The 16,984-nt window shown below is 49.7% G+C and overlaps 1 protein-coding gene across 1 annotated transcript in view; it reads right to left on the minus strand.

Annotated features, from left to right (window-relative positions):
• Positions 1–7,016: 7,016 nt before the first annotated feature.
• The window catches only part of LOC104516925 (tubulin-specific chaperone D-like), a gene marked incomplete at its 3' end in the record, with an annotated part of 14,367 nt that continues 4,399 nt past the window's right edge, over positions 7,017–16,984 (minus strand). Inside the window, exons 4-7 of the mRNA XM_010161431.1 lie at positions 13,236–13,325; positions 12,194–12,281; positions 9,780–9,889; positions 7,017–7,101 (exon numbers count right to left, since the gene is read on the minus strand). Coding sequence (XP_010159733.1) covers positions 7,017–7,101; positions 9,780–9,889; positions 12,194–12,281; positions 13,236–13,325 — 373 coding nt within the window. The remainder of the gene's footprint in view (positions 7,102–9,779; positions 9,890–12,193; positions 12,282–13,235; positions 13,326–16,984) is intronic.

Consider the following 16,984-nt stretch of genomic DNA (forward strand, 5'->3'; position numbering starts at 1 on the left):
AGATTCATGAATACCGACATGAGGTCACCAACATCCTTCTGCAGAAGAAAACGTCCTGGGGCCTTACTGTCTTTTATTCTGCTGTTCACAGTAGGGGCTCAGTTTTAGTTTTCATACAGACACAACCTGCGTGTCCATATGCAGCTGTGGGAAGGTAAAATGCCATGCACTTGGAGCAGCGTTCGCTTATTTATTTTTTCAGGCAGTTCCTCCCTGGCTGGCATTGCTATTATTTGTTACCATGTAAAATCATTTTGGAAAAAGCTGTCATCCTAGGCAATCTTCACTCAGTTTGCATTTTAAAATGCCTTCATAGAGGGCTGTGGCTGAAATTCTGCTCTGGGGGTGTGTAAGATTTTGCTGAAGAGAATAAAACCGTGGGTTTAGCTCGTCGAAGCTGTGTAGCAGGCTGCAGCACCACTTCACCTAAGGGTTTGCACTGGGTATTTTCTCTCGCTTCGAGGTAAAAGCAAAACACTTAGAAATCACCTATTGTGCCTTGTTTTGGCATGGATTCCAAGGGATTGAAATGAAAGGGATTTTTATTTTCCTGTCTCAGTGATTAAACTAGTTTGATTGTATGAAGTTTTCAGTAGTTTTACAGGAACTGGTCTAGCAGTAAATTTCTGCCTTGTTATGTCTCCTCAGTCCTGCTCTGGGAATGGAAGATTTAGTTTTAACTCTCATTTAGCATCTGGGCTCTTCTATTTTCTTTGATCCTTCTTTAGAGCAGGTTGATTTTTTCAGCAAGCTAAATGCAACTGTTTCGTACCCTGTGTCCTCACTTGGGAAATCTTGGGTTTATGAAATCATTAGTGGAGGTTAAAGGTCGTAATCAAATCCTACATTTCTGAGTAGAATTCCCTGTTGATGTGAATGCCAGGTTTTGCAGATGGACCAGTGACAGTTTGGGATCCTAACTGAATTGCAAAACTGGGACCCAGTCCTTCAAAGTAAGGAAGTACCATCAAGTATTCTTGATTTCAAGAAGTTTTTTTAAAAAAAAAAAAAGTACTCAAATGTCTTTCACAATCAGGACCTTATCGCTCAGATAAGAAACCGGTTACCCTCGGGAAATGGAGCCCTTACTTAAAAACTGCAGTGCCATGGGCCCTCACCTGCCCTTCTCCAAGCTACCCGTGAGCTATTCCTACTTTGTTATGGCTAGTGAACAGCAGAGCTGTAGGAATTTCACGACTGATGGGGTTGGTTTTTATGTTGAAGTTCTGGGTCAGATTATGTCGTCTCTGTATTTTTTGGCATTGCCAGTGCAGAATGTGGCAGGTGGGTGAGAATGGCGTAGGAGAAAGGGGAATCAACCTGTGACCTTGAGGCACAGTGTGCTGGTTTGGGCAAGGGCTTTGACACGTGCAGCGCTTCCTTCCCTATAGAAATTCCGGCAGCAGAAACAGTGCAGGGAGTTGGAGGAGCCAGGTCAGCTTGTTCTGTGCCTGGACTCCCTGTTCGTGGAGACGCCGGTGTTCCGGGGCTGGCAGGTGTCCCAGCAGCACCCAAATCCTGTGAGCGTGTGTAGAAGGCTGATGGGGCAGGGCGAGCTGGGAAGCTGGATGCACAGTCCTCCCTGCGAGACAGAAACCTTTGGTTCTGAACTCTGGTGCGTTAAAGATCCCAGAACTATTTCTTTAATCATAGAATCACAGACTGGTTTGGGTTGGAAGGGACCTTAAATATCATCTAGTTCCAACCCCCCTGCCATGGGCAGGGACACCTTCCACTCAACCAGGTTGCTCCAAGCCTCATCCAGCCTGGCCTTGGACACTTCCAGGGATGGGGCATCCACAGCTTCTCTGGGCAACCTGTTCCAATCCACTTATTATTATTATAATCCACTTACTCCAGCCAAAGTCTAGCATTCCACCTCTAATTCCACAGTTTTGGTTGGACCCTGGTTTTGTAACTTCCTGTCCTAAACACTTGCAGAACTGTGGTGCCTCGTTAAAACCTCAATATTGCGGGGCTGGGCCAACTAACAGACCACCACCCGTCTCCTTACCTGCCTCCTGTGGCATTGCCAGCCTTCGTTTGTTTTTTGGGGACATTCCTGAAGATCAGCAGAGTTAAGGACTCCAGGAAGACCAAAGCAGAGGTGCTCGGAAATGCTGAAGTTGGCATGTTTTCTTAATGACATCACTGTCTTGCGAGATTGCTCCTGACACAAACCTGCCAGGTTCCTGTTCAGATAACGTAACTCCGGCTCAGCAGAAAATTAACTGTGCAGAACACGCCGGTCGCTTGGTGAAAAGTGTCTTTCATCAGACAAGCTGGTGACTGTTCAGGCTACAAACATCGTGGGCTCGCTCTACCGTCGTTCTCTGGAAACGCCTGCGTTAGCACCCAAAGCTCGGCAGTGGCTGGCGGCAGGGCTGTGCCTGGCACAGGGAATGCCTTGTCCCACGCCCCTCCCCCGCGAAGAGGAGGCTCCAGGGAGACCTTACAGCCCCTTCCAGTGCCTGAAGGGGCTACATGGAAGCGGGGGGGGACTTTTTACAAGGGCCTGTAGTGACAGGACAAGGGGTAACAGATTTAAATTGAAAGTGGGGAGGTTTAGATTGGATATCAGGAAGAAATTCTTCCTGGAAAGAGGGGGGAGGCACTGGGACAGGTTGCCCAGAGAAGCTGTGGATGCCCCATCGCTGGAAGTGTCCAAGGCCAGGCTGGATGAGGCTTGGAGCAGCCTGGTCTAGTGGAAGGTGTCCCTGCCCATGGCAGGGGGGTTGGAACTGGATGGGCTTTAAGGTCCCTTCCAACCCAAACCATTCTATGATTCTAGGATTTGAACATTCTCTTGTCAACACAGGCTTAATTTTTGAGTGGTAACATTGGGGAGTCTCCATTTATTTATGTTTAGTTCTGCAAAAGGCACTTTCTTCCGTGGTGCAAAGTACCAAACTACCCAAACGTGTTACAACTGACACGGGCGGGTCTGGTTGAGCTAATTCTCTTCTCTCCCCTCACAGGATTTGACAGGTGGAGCGTTTGAGACAAACCTGAACATGCTGAACTTGAAGGAAGGGATGGACTATTATCACTTTAACTAAAAATTAAGGTAAGACAGCGCTGTTGAAGCTGTGTTATCCTCTGTGTGTCAGTGTGTAGGAAGACCAAAGTGTTAAGACTTTTTCATTCATTTGTGCTTCATTGAGTTAATCTCTGTGCAGAGTAACCCCTTGCTAAGGGAGGGCCTCGTTACACCAACGATAATGCTATTTGCTCATTTTACTACTGCACATCACTTGTTTACCAAGCTCAGTCTGAGTGTTAACTTGCATTTCTGCCTTAAATAACCACCAGATCCGGGCCATAAGATTACAAGAGAACTGTTACCATAGGGAAGCCTTAAAAATGCATCGAGCACAGCCTGGGAGCTGTGTGGGTGTGCAGCGCGGGTTCGGTCAGACGCTGCTTGGGGCCTCAGCCATTCCTGCGACCGGTGCATTTCCTTTGAGCAGCAGCCGGTGCTGGCGGAGGCAGAGCTCTGCCCGGCTGTGGATGCTCTGGGAAGCACAGCGGTGTCTCCGGCAGCCACATGCCACAGGTACAGACACCCCCAGTTTTCACTGAACCTCGGGTGTTTCAGAACAAGCAGGCTTCACCGACACAACCCATGGGTTTCCTGCAGCAGGGACTTCACAAACCGAGATCTTTCAAGAATGTACTAGAAACTTTCACTTTAGTAACACCACGGGGGCTGTGCGCTCAGGTGTGTTTCTCCTGCAGCAGCCCCTGGGTGTGTGCAGCCATGTGGCTGATCCTCTGCCCGTCCAGGGTGCAAGTACACTTCAGAAGTTGTGAATAATGTAATTTATAGTTCTCTTCTTAAAAAAGAAAAGGAATCCTAGAGACAGACAGGTTGCAGTTTTGGAGATGAACACCTGCAGCAGTAGGCTGGCAGGTACCTGACTGAGAAACAGGCTTGTTTTTAGCTCCTCAGCCTGCATTTTTCCTGCCTTTCCCATTTTCATAGATGTGTGTAACGCACGTGCACACACACACACACACAAGCAGACAGCCACTGTTGGAACTGAAGTGCTAGGATCACGGGATTTAATCAGAACCATCAAATAACACGGCGTAATTAGAATATCACGTTGCCTGTGCATCTATTCTCCCCATCACATTAGTCTTACTGAAGATAAATGTTAAGCCATTGCGTGTTAGAGTTAATAAAAACTGGCCTGAATTCCTAGCAGTTGCTGGAAGTACTGACTCACCTCGGTTCTTCAAGGGGAAAAAACAAAGCATCAGTCCCCAACGCTGGGTTAGCACAAAGAATGTTTGCTTGCACTAGTTTATAAAAAGCTACTAAGAGAGGTGAAGCCTGGATTTTTTTTGTCAGCTCGGGCATAAGAATGACAGACTGATCGACAGAGATACTCCATGTTCAGGGAGATACAATGATCGCTAAGCGTGGCCTTTCTTACCTCTGAAAACCAATTCTCTTGAGACAAACACAGCGAGTCAGGTTTAATAGTTGGTGTGTGAACAGCAAGCACAGGCCGAACGGCTCTGTTCAGAGTTGTACAGGTACAAATCATTGACATCAAAAAGCCCAGGTCAGTGGTGACAGAAGTATGAAGAGAAACTGCCATCTCGTGGCTACAGGCACCAACCGAAACACCCCCAGCCGTCGCTGCCGTCCTCTGGCACGCTGCTCTGACACAATCCCTGTCTCTCCTTTGGTTAAACAGCTTGCTGGCAGCGCTGCCGAGGACCTGTCCGTCGGGACGCCGCGGCGCAAACTCCTGCAGTCCCACGGGCACCCCGCCAAGAGCTGCAGTTCGCAACCCAGCGCCTGCGACTTCAGTGCGCTGCGCTCTGCCGGAGGGAAAGCAAAGAGGTCACGCGGGGAGGGCCGGTTTCACAGCATCCCAAGCGCATCATGAAGGGAAGGGAATGGAGAAGAGAACACAGACGTACAAAGCTGTAACAGTTTGTCCTTTTAAACACCTCCATTTTAAACCACCTTCTAGCAAATTCTGCTTGTGCAGGTTTTAAAGGAATGGTAAACACTGATTTCAGCTGAAATGAACCTCATTCACCTTTTCATAACGTTGTACTTGGCTTCCCGAGTTGTTTCTCAGGCTAGGTGAGCTCTCCAAGAGCGGCAGCGTTGCGCGCTCCGGGGCGAGCGGAGGGGCATCTGGACAGCTGTGAGAAGTCCTGCACAGTGAGTACCGCTTTGAGAGCGACCTCCTGCGATCCCAGGGCAGCTGCAGGCTCAACCCTTCTCGCTAAAATCCCTACTATGTGCTTATGGGAAGAGGAGGAAAAGGCAAAAAGCTCCAAATTCCGCATGTAACACACAGCTTGCACATGGTGCTGTTTGTAAGCGTTCAGCTGGAACGCCTGTGTGCATGCCGGAGACCGTTTTCTCCCAACCTGCCCGTCCCCTCTCATCCTCCAGTGATGAAGGAGTTGAATGGGGGATCAAGGAGTTCAGCTGCTGCCATCTTTAGTTTGAATACGTGTCTGTTAGTCGACTTCAAACAGCAGTGCTGGGCTCTAGAGCACACACCGACCCAATCCCTTGTAGGGGTGAGAGGTTCAGGTTCTTGTATTCTAAAATGACAAAAAATGGTAGTTGCGGGTTTCCTAGAACTGTACTAGAAGCAGAAAACTCTAGATGTGATGGTAAAGAAACTGCTACGGGGCCAGTCGGGTGTCTCTGAAGGTTGCTCACAGGTGTTATTAGTCTTCTGACCAATTTTAAAAAGCATTTTTTTCAAAGAATATATATGTTTATATCTTGTATATGTATGTGTATATATATATATATATATGAGTTGTTATGGCAACTTACACTAGGGAGCATCTTCAGTGTAACGGAGTGTCAGAACATTACACAGGAGGGACTGGCTGACCTCAGCCTTAGCAGGATCACAACGAGCCCGTTGCACAGGCGCGTTACAGATCCGCTCGCCTCGAGGTACTGTGCCAGAGAAAAGCCCTGGTGACCTCCAGCCACGGCTGCTGCGGCGCTGGAAAGGGCTGACGCAGTCCTGAAGCAGAGCTGCGCAGGACAACAGAGTAACGCTGTGCATCATTCTGGTCATGAAGGTCAACTTAACAGTGCTCCCGTACTTCAGAAAATGGAGGAATTAAGATCCACCGTATTAGGAAAAACTTAGGAAAGAACACTGCACAAGTGGTGTTTCTGAACTCTAATTAATTACAAAGGATGAACCTTTCTACAGCTATGAAAGCAGAGCAGTAAGAATTACAAGGGCCAAGAATAAACTGATATACCACTGGTTTTAAGCTTAATCAGTTTTCGGGGTAGATTATATGTTGTGGATTCTGGTGATACTGGGAAAGCAGCCTCGGGTCATCACCCGTTTTCATCGTGTATTACTCAAAGTAAAAACAATTTTTCTTTGCCAGTTGTCACGTTAACACATGTTCTCCAAACCAGCAACAACCGAGCCTCTCGCCTCCGGACAGAGTGGAAAGGACCCAAGCAGAAAAAGCTGTATTTCTGTAATTCTGGGCAGATGGGCAGTTCCAAACCACCTGCATTAAAATGACATGGGGCCTGCATACAGAGGTAGTGCCTGTCATCGCACGAGGGTATTAACCTCTGGGTTAAATTCTTCCTCTCTGGCAGCCTCACAAGTCCGTGGCTTGGGTGACCACCTTACCATTGCACTGTTGAAATTGAGTGGGAAGTTTTTACCCTTTTTCTTTCCCCCAAAAGGGCAGACAGACAGGTTTGTGAAACATCTGTACTGCATTATTTCATTCTTGCCTTTTGTCTGAGCGAGATGTCACACTGCAAGTCTCCAACGTTTTCAAGAAATGAGACTGGAGGGGCTCAAGCCAACAGTCTCCAGCAGCTCCATATATTCTGCAGGAAGCTGCGAGGCCGTGCTCCCTGGCATGCTCGCGCAGCAGCGAGAGCTGCGTCTGTGGCACAGAGGTACGCAGCAGATCTGGTGGCACGCTGACCATGACCAGGTTTCTTTGAAACCCCCTCAGGAGCACACGCCATGCCTTACCTTGGACACCAGCTGCGGTCTGGGCACCCTCATCAGATCACAGAGACAGTTGCGTTTCTCTCTCACTGCCGGCAGCTCCGCCTCCCTGCAGGAGGAAGTGTTCTCCAGTTATTTCACAACCGAAAACCTGGAGTTGGCTACACAGATACAACTTCTTAAGCGACCCATTCCATGATGGGAATGCTGCATGTGCACCTCTACTTCCACCTCCGTTTCAAACTGTGGAAGTTTTTGGAGAATAATGCCACGGTTTTGTGCCATCTTTGGCCAGACCTGCCGTAAGTACGACTCGGGGCTTCCAGCGTGACAGCTGCTAGGGAAGTGTCTGAGCCTTCTGTGGAATCCAGAAATCTTAAAGAATAATAACACTGATTCCTACAACCCTTTTGACTAGAAGTTTACTAATTTATTCCCTAAATTTATAGCTCCTTTTTGCTTTAGAAAAACTTCACATTGAGAATTTAAATAAAAGTCACGGGATTTGGAGAACATTCTACTATCTGAAGAAACCCAAAATCCACACCAAACATTTGTGAGTCTTTTTAAAGGTTTCTGAAATACCCTGACGTCCCTGAGTAATTTCCTCAAGAAGTGGCAGTTACAAAAAGAGCCCCCAAATGCCCAAAAAATCCACGCAGGGAACATTCTCCTCCTTGTTGTAAAAAAATCGACGACTAACTGGAATGCTGTGGAACTGCCAGTCTTACTCACCAACTCGCAAGCTCTGGTTTGGTTTTCTTAAGCAACAACTGTAAATGGGCTACTAAAAATTAACTCTTGGCACATAAACTGAGAAAAGGCATAAAGGGCAGGTTAGAAACAACCTGAACTCCTTTTGGGTTGTTAAATGCCTTGGACAGTTTGCAGTATTTAATCCAGAAACCTATTTAATCTGGAAATTTATACAACTGTACGATAAACTCTCCATAGTTCCAACAAGGAACAAATATGCACATGCCAGTAATTACCATCCTTCCCAAACACTCATTCTCACTGGGGTTCCCGATGTTAACGCTGCTTGTAATTCAGCACGTGCCACGCCTGGGTTAGCACGGAGAGAGCTGGAGAGTAACGAGCAGCTCTGACGCTCGGCACTGACTTCAAGTACCTTCTTAAACAGTTCAAATCTACCAAGATAAACCAATTACACTTTAAGGAAACCACCTCTCCACCCTTAACCGCAGCGCGATGGACGTTCTGCAGCGGGGGAGCTTAGGGCAAGCCCTCAGCTACGGCGGAATGGAACAGGCGGCCAGCCACACCTTAAAAATGACAAGGTGAAACGAGAGTATTTTGTTTTCTGAAGCGGATTTTAGGAATTTTTTTGCTCTGTTTTAGTAGCCCGTTTAGGAGTAGCGCGGGTTGGCGTGGGCCGCTTCTGACGTCGGTACCGACAACACCCCTTTGTGACAGCGGTCGTCCAGCCCTTGCCCTCCACGTCCGCTAACAGGTTCTGTCTGTAATACCCAAGCAAGCCTGCCCTTAAACCGAGGTCTCACGAGCGCGCGCTGACTCGCACCAAACACTGAGAGCTGGTTAAGGAGTCATTTCATCAACAGGTGGAATTGCTGATAAGCATCTCTCCAAATCTGGGACTGTTACTTTAATTTCTTACTGGAAAATTCAGAACACCAGCAGCAGCCAGTTATTCGAGCTCAGAAATAAACTAGAAAGTTACAAAAAGTTAAATAAAGCCTGAAAATATGTAAACCACGACCTTAAGGCGTATTTGTTCCTTGAGTGTGTCTAGGTTAACTTCATCTCCATGAAATGTCAGCGAAGGCAAAAAGCCAGTTAACCCAGTGCCTGACAGATCACACAGCTTTATATCCGCCTTCTCTCCCGCAGGACCTCCGACTACAGTCTGAGGCAGGGTGTTGGGCAAGTAGACCCCGACCCAGGCGACCAACGCTGAGCACAGCAGTAGCTAATTAGCACCTTGGAAGCCCGCAGTTCCCCAGCTACCTGAGGTATGCGGTCTTCTAGAAACTTCCCCAGGCCACTAGAATGCACAGTGCTAAAATTTGCAGAAAGGGGAAGAAAAGCAGTGCCAAAATTACGGTGAGTATTCCCCGCTCCCGGCACCTCAGCGGTGCTGACGGGCATCCCCCTGCCCCTCCGCTGCAGCGGGGAGCCTCGCACACGGAGCTGCCCTGGGAAAAGGCCAACGTTACAGGTAACAGTAGGTAAAAAGAAATGAATCCCGTTCTACGAAGTGGTGGTTTAATTCATGCCATCATATGCGTGGGACACGTCCAGACTGTTCCAACTCAAAATATTTGCTTGAATGCAATGTTTGTAGCATTCTGAGTAATTACATTTCATGGGAGATTTGAGCTGTTCTGCTAATTCTGTTGTTTTCCAGCTTGCAGAGATCCTTCCTTTCCCAAAATCCTGCCAGGGCTCACAAATGCCAAGAAACTGTCTGTGCACTTGAATTCTGACTGTTTGCACAGCCCAGTCTCTCTCTGTTTCGTGGAGGATTTCCAAGATCTCCTCCCTTTTTATGTTGTTAGAAAAACATGGCCATTTCACTTTTATCTAGTGGGGATTTCATACACACCACTGCCAGGGGGACAGTCTGCTCGCCAGGTCAGAGCAGAATTCTTGTCAGCGATGCTTTCCTGGCCTAGAAGCAATAACCAGCTAGAACTGCAGTAGCATTTTCTTGCCATCAGCCTTCAAAGGCACAGACTTCTTTTAACTTCAGTGGGACAAAAGCTTGTTTCGGCTCTTATTACCCCTGGCAACGGACCCACTCACCAGTTGGTGTCGCTGAGTATGGTCAGGACCTCATCCATAACGGCCGGGTCGACCACGTCGCTGTAGGTTATCAGCATTTCGTAAACTTGACTGGCGGTCGTTTTCCGTATCTAGGGAAGAGGCAGAGGGAGTTTCAGTGAAGTACCCAGGGCCCTGTGCGGACGTGCCGTTACTGGTTCCTCTTACTGAGAGGTGGGCACTTGCTCATCCTCGGAACTACCGTCTGCCCTTGCCTCCGGCAGCGATTTGCTGCAGGAACGGGCTGCCTTTCTGCACCTCAGGGACATCCACGCTACTACTACTGGGGTATTTCTGCAGTATTTCAGATTAAAGGCGGCTACAGCTCTGTCCCTCACAGGGAATGAATTCAAATGGTTGAGACTGGCCCAAGTGGAGTATTTCTTGTCTTGAAAGGACTCACTGAGCCAAAGCCTGGCTCTGACTTTGGTAGCTGTAGGCTCACAAAACAGATTTCCCAGTCTGGAGACAGGAAGAGTCAGCAAAACTCTTTAAAAAAACACTGGGAGAGAGGTGATGGCGTGCACAGCGTCAGCTTCTTACACGCCACTTTCCAGCAGCAGTGTTTTTCCCAGGGCCGTGTCAGCAGCGATGCTGGGGGGCGGACAGGAGGAGCTGGCTAACCTGCTTTCTGCTGCACAGTGTGTAGAAAGAGACTAAACGGAAGTTGGTGAAATTGCAACAAAACCAAATTTTGTTTTTTTTCAAGAAAGCCTGATGATAGCCAAAGGAAGGCAGAGACATTACAGGGTTATTTCTGGAGCAGCAGTGCCAAATTAAATTGGCCCATCTGTAAAAAAAAAAAATTTACAATGTAAAATATCAATAAAACATGAAATTGAATGGTCTCTCTTCAGTTCTTACATTGTGCCCTTCCTTCTTGCAAAGGGTCCTTCATGTAGCCTGTACACACCGCACGGAAACAGTCGGAATGAAAATCCAAAGTATCAGACTTCGAGTACCCTGATTTCAGCCTTGGCGAAAAGTAATGGGCAAAAGTAACCGGTGTGAGAACAAACAAGGTTGGTCGCACTGGCCAGGACCAGGCTCTTCACCGTTCCCCAACCACTGCGGGGCCTCGTGGGTTTTCACGCTCTTTTTACGTGCCCTTGCAGCTACCTCGCCATCCTTTGTGTCTCCTACACCAGGCGGCTAACGCTGCAGCTTGACGGGCAGGACCTCACTCCCAGGGACATCCACAAACAGCCCCGGGTGAAACCCTTGTACGGAGCCCCAGGGCCACCAAGAGCTGCTGTACGGGTTGGCTGTCACCGGGGCCCCAGGTTTTGTACAGTGAAAACACACCCCAAACCCTACTGAGACAACAAAAATTTTGCGGGACCAAGATACTACTATCCCAGCGATGATCTTCTCTTACACACACTCCACGTCACAGCTCAGACCTCTGTGCCCTGTTTCAGTTAGGTGAAAAATGTAAACTGCTGGGAAACCCCCCTGCACGGCACACGCTTCCGCCACACCGAGCACAAAGACACGTTGCGTGAACCAGCGCGACTGCTGTGCCGCTGCTCTTGGAAACTGGGCAAAACTGACAGCGCTTGGGCCGACTGGAGCGGTCAGGCACCAAGCGTGAACAGCCCGTCGCTGTGCTGGCTGCCGCGTACACCCAGCCAACGGCCTGGGGCCTAATCGCTTCTCATTTGAACCCATAGGGCCAGAGGGCGGGAAGCAGCGGGTGCGAGAGCCCGGCACGCAGCAAGGAGCCAGCAGCCCATCTCAGGGGGCAGCGCTGCCAACAGCAGACCCGTGAGAAATAAACCTACGCCGTACACTGAAGCTGGGGGGGACTTTTTACAAGGGCCTGTAGTGACAGGACAAGGGGTAACGGGTTTAAATTGAAAGCGGGGAGGTTTAGATTGGATATCAGGAAGAAATTCTTCCCGGAGAGGGTGCTGAGGCACTGGGACAGGTTGCCCAGAGAAGCTGTGGATGCCCCATCCCTGGAAGTGTCCAAGGCCAGGCTGGATGAGGCTTGGAGCAACCTGGTCTAGTGGAAGGTGTCCCTGCCCATGGCAGGGGGGTTGGAACTGGATGGTCTTTAAGGTCCCTTCCAACCCAAACCATCCTGTGATTCTATGATTCCACCGCTTACAAAGAAAGCCTGCGGAGTTTTTTGCAGGTCTTAGCCCCATTTATTTAATTGGGTGCATATGTAATTATATCTTTATGAAGAAACTTTAAAGGACATGGTTTAGTGGTGGACTTGCCGGTGTTAGGTTAATGGCTGGACTTGATGATCTTTAAGGTCTTTTCCAACCTAAAAGATTCTATGATTCTAAAATATAAGGCTGCCATAATACACTTTTAAGTTATTTTTTACTTGTCAAGTCTTTTAAATAATACATTTGATAATATTCAGTGTTTTCAGTACTTACTGTGGGAAATGGGTGGCAAAGAAGGAGAAACAACTGAAATAAAACTTTCTCTCTCATGTCTCCTTGGAACTGAATCAGGCCACAAAACCTAGAGCACATAAGGAAGGAAAAAAGGTCAGGTGTTGCAAGTACAGAGGGAGGTTTTGAGGATGTGACTGAAGAGGTCTGTCAGGAAAAGGGCGGGAGGGAAGCTCCGCTGCCCCCAGGACATCTCAGTCCCAAGTGCTGTGGGGAAGCCAGGTCTGAGGGCGAGCACACTGGAATCCCTCGGGTCACCGAGAGGCCACACGTCTGTGCCCAGTGCACACACGGCTCTAAAGCTGCCGCTGCAGCACCTCTGTCTGCCTGACACACTCCCACGGAGGGGCAGCAGCACAGGGCCGGCCAAGCAGGTACAGTGCAGCACAGGGCAAATAGGAACAGGGGCTGCCTCTCGGTGTGGGCTTCCTTGCACTCTTCAAGTATTACAAGAAAGGAAGGAGATGAACGTCAATAAAACCATTGCTTGACATTGTTACACCTGAGGAATTGGGGGAAGTTTCTGGCAGCAAACCTTCACGGGGCTTTGTGATGCTCTGCCGTGGTTTTCCTCCCCTCCTCACACCGTACCCTCTTTCCTGGCTGGTAAAAGCATTTTGTTTCACTTTCTCTGCCAGCTAAACCGAGGGCTTTTACCCTAAAGCCAGACAATAATGTTGCAGATGTTTTCAGCTCTTTCTAGTGCTTGTACCAGGCCTAATCCGTTATCCATGCTGTGCATGGGCACCGAGGCAAGCGCTCTACAGGCAAACAGCGGATGACTCGCTGCATCTTTCAGAGCATCAGCACTTTAAAATCAGCTAAATTTTATCACCTCCTTCATGTGTTTTCACCCCAAGCACCCAGCAGTACGTGAAACTCTCTCAGCCTGGTGTGACATGAACCTGTGCATCTGTCTTTTAAATTTCAGATGACACAGACCTGGCTGTCACACCTGGAAGGCACTGCCACCAGATTTTCTTCACTCTGCAGGAGCACAGAAAAGATTATTTCATCGACTCACACTCCTGTGCTGGAGCGAAGCTTCCGGATGTCTTTGGATCTTTTGATCTCTTCTTTACAAAGGGTGAGTAACTTCACTGGGAAGGGATGGCTGAAAATGGGAAAGAAAGAAGGATGAGCAATCGATTTCAGCAGAATTTCCAACACGTTTAATGGTTGCAAAGACGCCACATGAGCATTCGGAGAGGAAGGACCCAGCGCAGAGCAGTACCTGCCCCTTCCGCAGCAGCACACCCTGCTTTAGGTGGGCCTTTGGTGAAGACATGGGCAAGTTTGGCCACCAAGTTACTGGGTCTGTTGTTGGGGTTTTCTTAACAGAGAAGGAATTAGTACTGTTCACACTGCTGCTACGTGTACGCCGAGGAGCGAGCTCCGTCCAGCCAACTGACGCCGTACGGGCACGGCAGTCGGCTAGCCAAGGCCTGTGCTTACAGCAGCATGGCACGACCAGAAACACTGTCAGGAATTAAAATACGCTATAGCCAAATCAAAGTATTCAGCGTGTGTGTCATTGCGGTGCCTTGCTCGTTCCTTAAGGTCTTTAACCAAACTTGAAATAAAAGGGGATGAATGTTGTTCTTAAATACTCCACCATCTCACAGCCCAAATTCCTTTAGTGGTTCCAGACAACGTAATTAAACGCGGGGCTTAGAGTCCTGCGAAGAGTACAAGTGATGAAGCCATCTTTAAATATATTTAACAAATTCTTTTCTTTTTCCACCCAGTCTGGGAAACGCGATTCTCACAGCTCTTTCCCAGACGCTCATGCAAACACCAGCATTGTTAGTATATTCCAAGGATCTATTAAAGAGAAGGGGAATACTGCTTTGTTTCAGTGCAATTATTTAATCTTTCACTCGCGACACTCAAAGCTGAAGGGCCATAGATGCAGAAGAAACTATTTCATATTTGTCCAGTAAGCAGCGTTACTTCTAAGGCTGCAGAGGTGGAACCCTCACTGTACTGTGTAAGCAAAGCAGAAAGCAAAATCCAACATTTATTTCCCGCTACCATGATTATAGCTGTGGGTAAAAACTACTTGAACAAGCTGTGTAGCGTAATCTGCAGAAACAGAGGGGCAAGGTGTTTTGTTACGTTAATCCCGCTCGTTATATCCAGACAGGAGTTAGTGTCTTTTAATTACCTTAATGAAATTCTTAACAAAATACTGGCACATACTGGCAAATACTGACATGGTTAAAAAATCTGAACACCGAACCGTGGAACCATCAGGCTGAGGAATGCTGCTACGGCTGTCTTGGTGTTGCCCAGAAAGCCACAGTAACACGGCAGGTGGAACCGTCACGTTTTCAGTGCGGTACTGAGGCTGCCTGAGACATTTTCAGAGCTGACACTGGCTTTCAGGTCCAAAGAGCCTGGGGTGGGGTGGGGGGGCGTGATTTAAAAACATCTCCAATGAGATGCTGAAAGAGCACGTTCCTTGCCATCCACTGCCTGCAGCCACATCCACACGGTGAGGATGGAGAGCGTGTACGAGGAGACACGTGGCACGAGAGAACACGGCTGATGAGGAGCGGCTGAGGGAGCTGGGGGAGTTCAGCCTGGAGAAGAGGAAGCTCAGGGGAGACCTGATTGCTCCCTACAACTCCCTGGAAGGAGGGTGCAGAGAGGGTGGGTTTGTCTCTTCTCCCAAGTGACAAGGGAGAGGACAAGAGGAAACAGCCTCAAGTTGTGCCGGGAAAGAGGAAATGGCCTCAAGTTGCACCATGGGAGGTTTAGATTAGATATTAGGAAAAACCTCTTCACTGAGAGAGTGATCAGGCACTGGAAGAGGCTGCCCAGGGACGTGGTGGAGTCACCATCCCTGGAGGTGTTCAAGGAACATGTAGACGTGGTGCTTGAGGCCATGGTCTAGTGGGTGTGGGAGTGTTGGGTTGATGGTTGGACTGGATGACCTTACAGGGCTTTTCCAACCGTAGTGACTCCGTGGCGAGTGACACACACCTGCACGGATCGGTCCATGCGTGGCTGCAGACACTGACTGGTCTGGGAAGGTGAGGGAAGGGTGCATCTGCTCTCGCAACACTAAGAGGAGGTTATGCTTTTTGTTACCATGGAGAAAAGTCACCTCCTCCGACCCCCGTTACACACAGACACGGTGCAGACAGCTAATGACACGGCCTGCAGCACCTGCCTGGCTGTCAGCATGCAACAACGGCAACGGGGCGAATTAGGTGAGATCGGAATTGGCTGCGGGGACAGCACAGAGCAGTACAGCGGGAACAAGAGCATCTGGAATCAACTAACACCAGGCCTGTGCTGTGCTCTGTGGTTAGAAGGGATGCGCTTTCCGTCAGGTGCCAATTCCTCACCTGCAGTAACTAAACCTCACCTACACACAGTCGCAGGTGACTCCAACAGCTTGGCCTCTTCAAAGGAAACGGAGAAAACTCCTTTTCCTGTCTGGGCACGGTGCCAGCAGAAAGAGTCGGCATCTGGGGAAAGGGATCGGTCTGAAGTCCTTACATTATGTGAGCTGGGCGCACGCCGTACCACAGGAAGGTGCGGGATTTTTCCTCCTACGCAGGTGCACCAAGTTCCAGCAGCTCAGCTGAGGCCAGCCGGGGCCCTCGCCGTGCTCCTTACCTTACGGCTTATTAGGGTGCAGCAGTACAGCTGCCTCACCAACATTCCGGGAGCACGGAATGCGGAGCAGTCGTTGGTTGGAGCCATCTTAAAGCAGAGTAAGACCACCCGCACGGGCTGCACTGTGCCCACACAGCGCAGGAACGCTTCAGCCGACAATGGAACGTGCGTACACGTAAGGAAGAGGAACGCCACTTGTGCCTGCTCCTGCGGAAAGCGCTAGATCCTGGATGGTCACATAGAGGCCACTCCGTTCACGTGGCACTGGGCGTTGGAGCGACCTTGCCGTACCGTCTCGGGAGCCAGCAATCCATCCGGGCTCTTGGCAGGCTGAGCCGCGCTGAGCAGACGCCCAGCAGAATGACTCCTGCAGCTGCCGTAACCGTTAGATAATGCTCCAGTTCCCTCTCGTTACTGTCCCCATCCCATGTCCCACGACCAGCAGGGAGCTGAGAGCTGCCCCTGGCCCGCCGGTGAGGCTGGAGAAGCCCCACGTGGCAGCTCTGTCCCAGCCTGTCGCCCCGGCCCGCGGCAGGCTCTGATCGGTTCACACTCCCTGCATCGTGAATGTGGCTCCACAAATTCAGATTGCGCCGAGGTGAAATCGGGAGGTTTCGGGAAATCACATTTCTGCAGAAACTGCTGGGGCAGAGGGGGCAGAGAGGGCAGGGAGGAGATGGCAGGTGGCGACGCTGCAGGTTCACGGAGGCTTTAGGCCAGCATACACCTGCGCTGCTGCCAGAAGAAATGGGTTTTCCCCCCCGGCACGGTTGGTGAGCGCGCAGCACAACAGATCCAGGCGCTGCCTCAAGCTCAGTTTTGCTGGAAGAAGGGTATTTTTAACCGGGAACAGCCTCTGATGCCATTCATCATGTAGCAATACAGACCGTTCTGGCAGCTCAGCCGAGGGGGAGCTCTCACGCTGGACGTGCAGGTTCATGCCAGCTTAGGACAAGTAGTAAGTAACAGCCCAGAAAGCAGCAGGCAGAGCTTTGCTTTTCACACCGTGTACTCACGCGGAGCCAAGCAAAGAAATGCTGCTCCGGTGGCCTTGTGACCACCCCGGCGACACAGAAGGCGATTCACCTCCAACCCCCCGGGACAGGTATTTACCCTACACCTGGCTTCCCTGCTGGCAGGGTC

The sequence above is a fragment of the Eurypyga helias genome, unplaced genomic scaffold (assembly GCF_000690775.1).
Source record: "Eurypyga helias isolate BGI_N326 unplaced genomic scaffold, ASM69077v1 scaffold3201, whole genome shotgun sequence".
NCBI lineage: Eukaryota > Metazoa > Chordata > Aves > Eurypygiformes > Eurypygidae > Eurypyga > Eurypyga helias.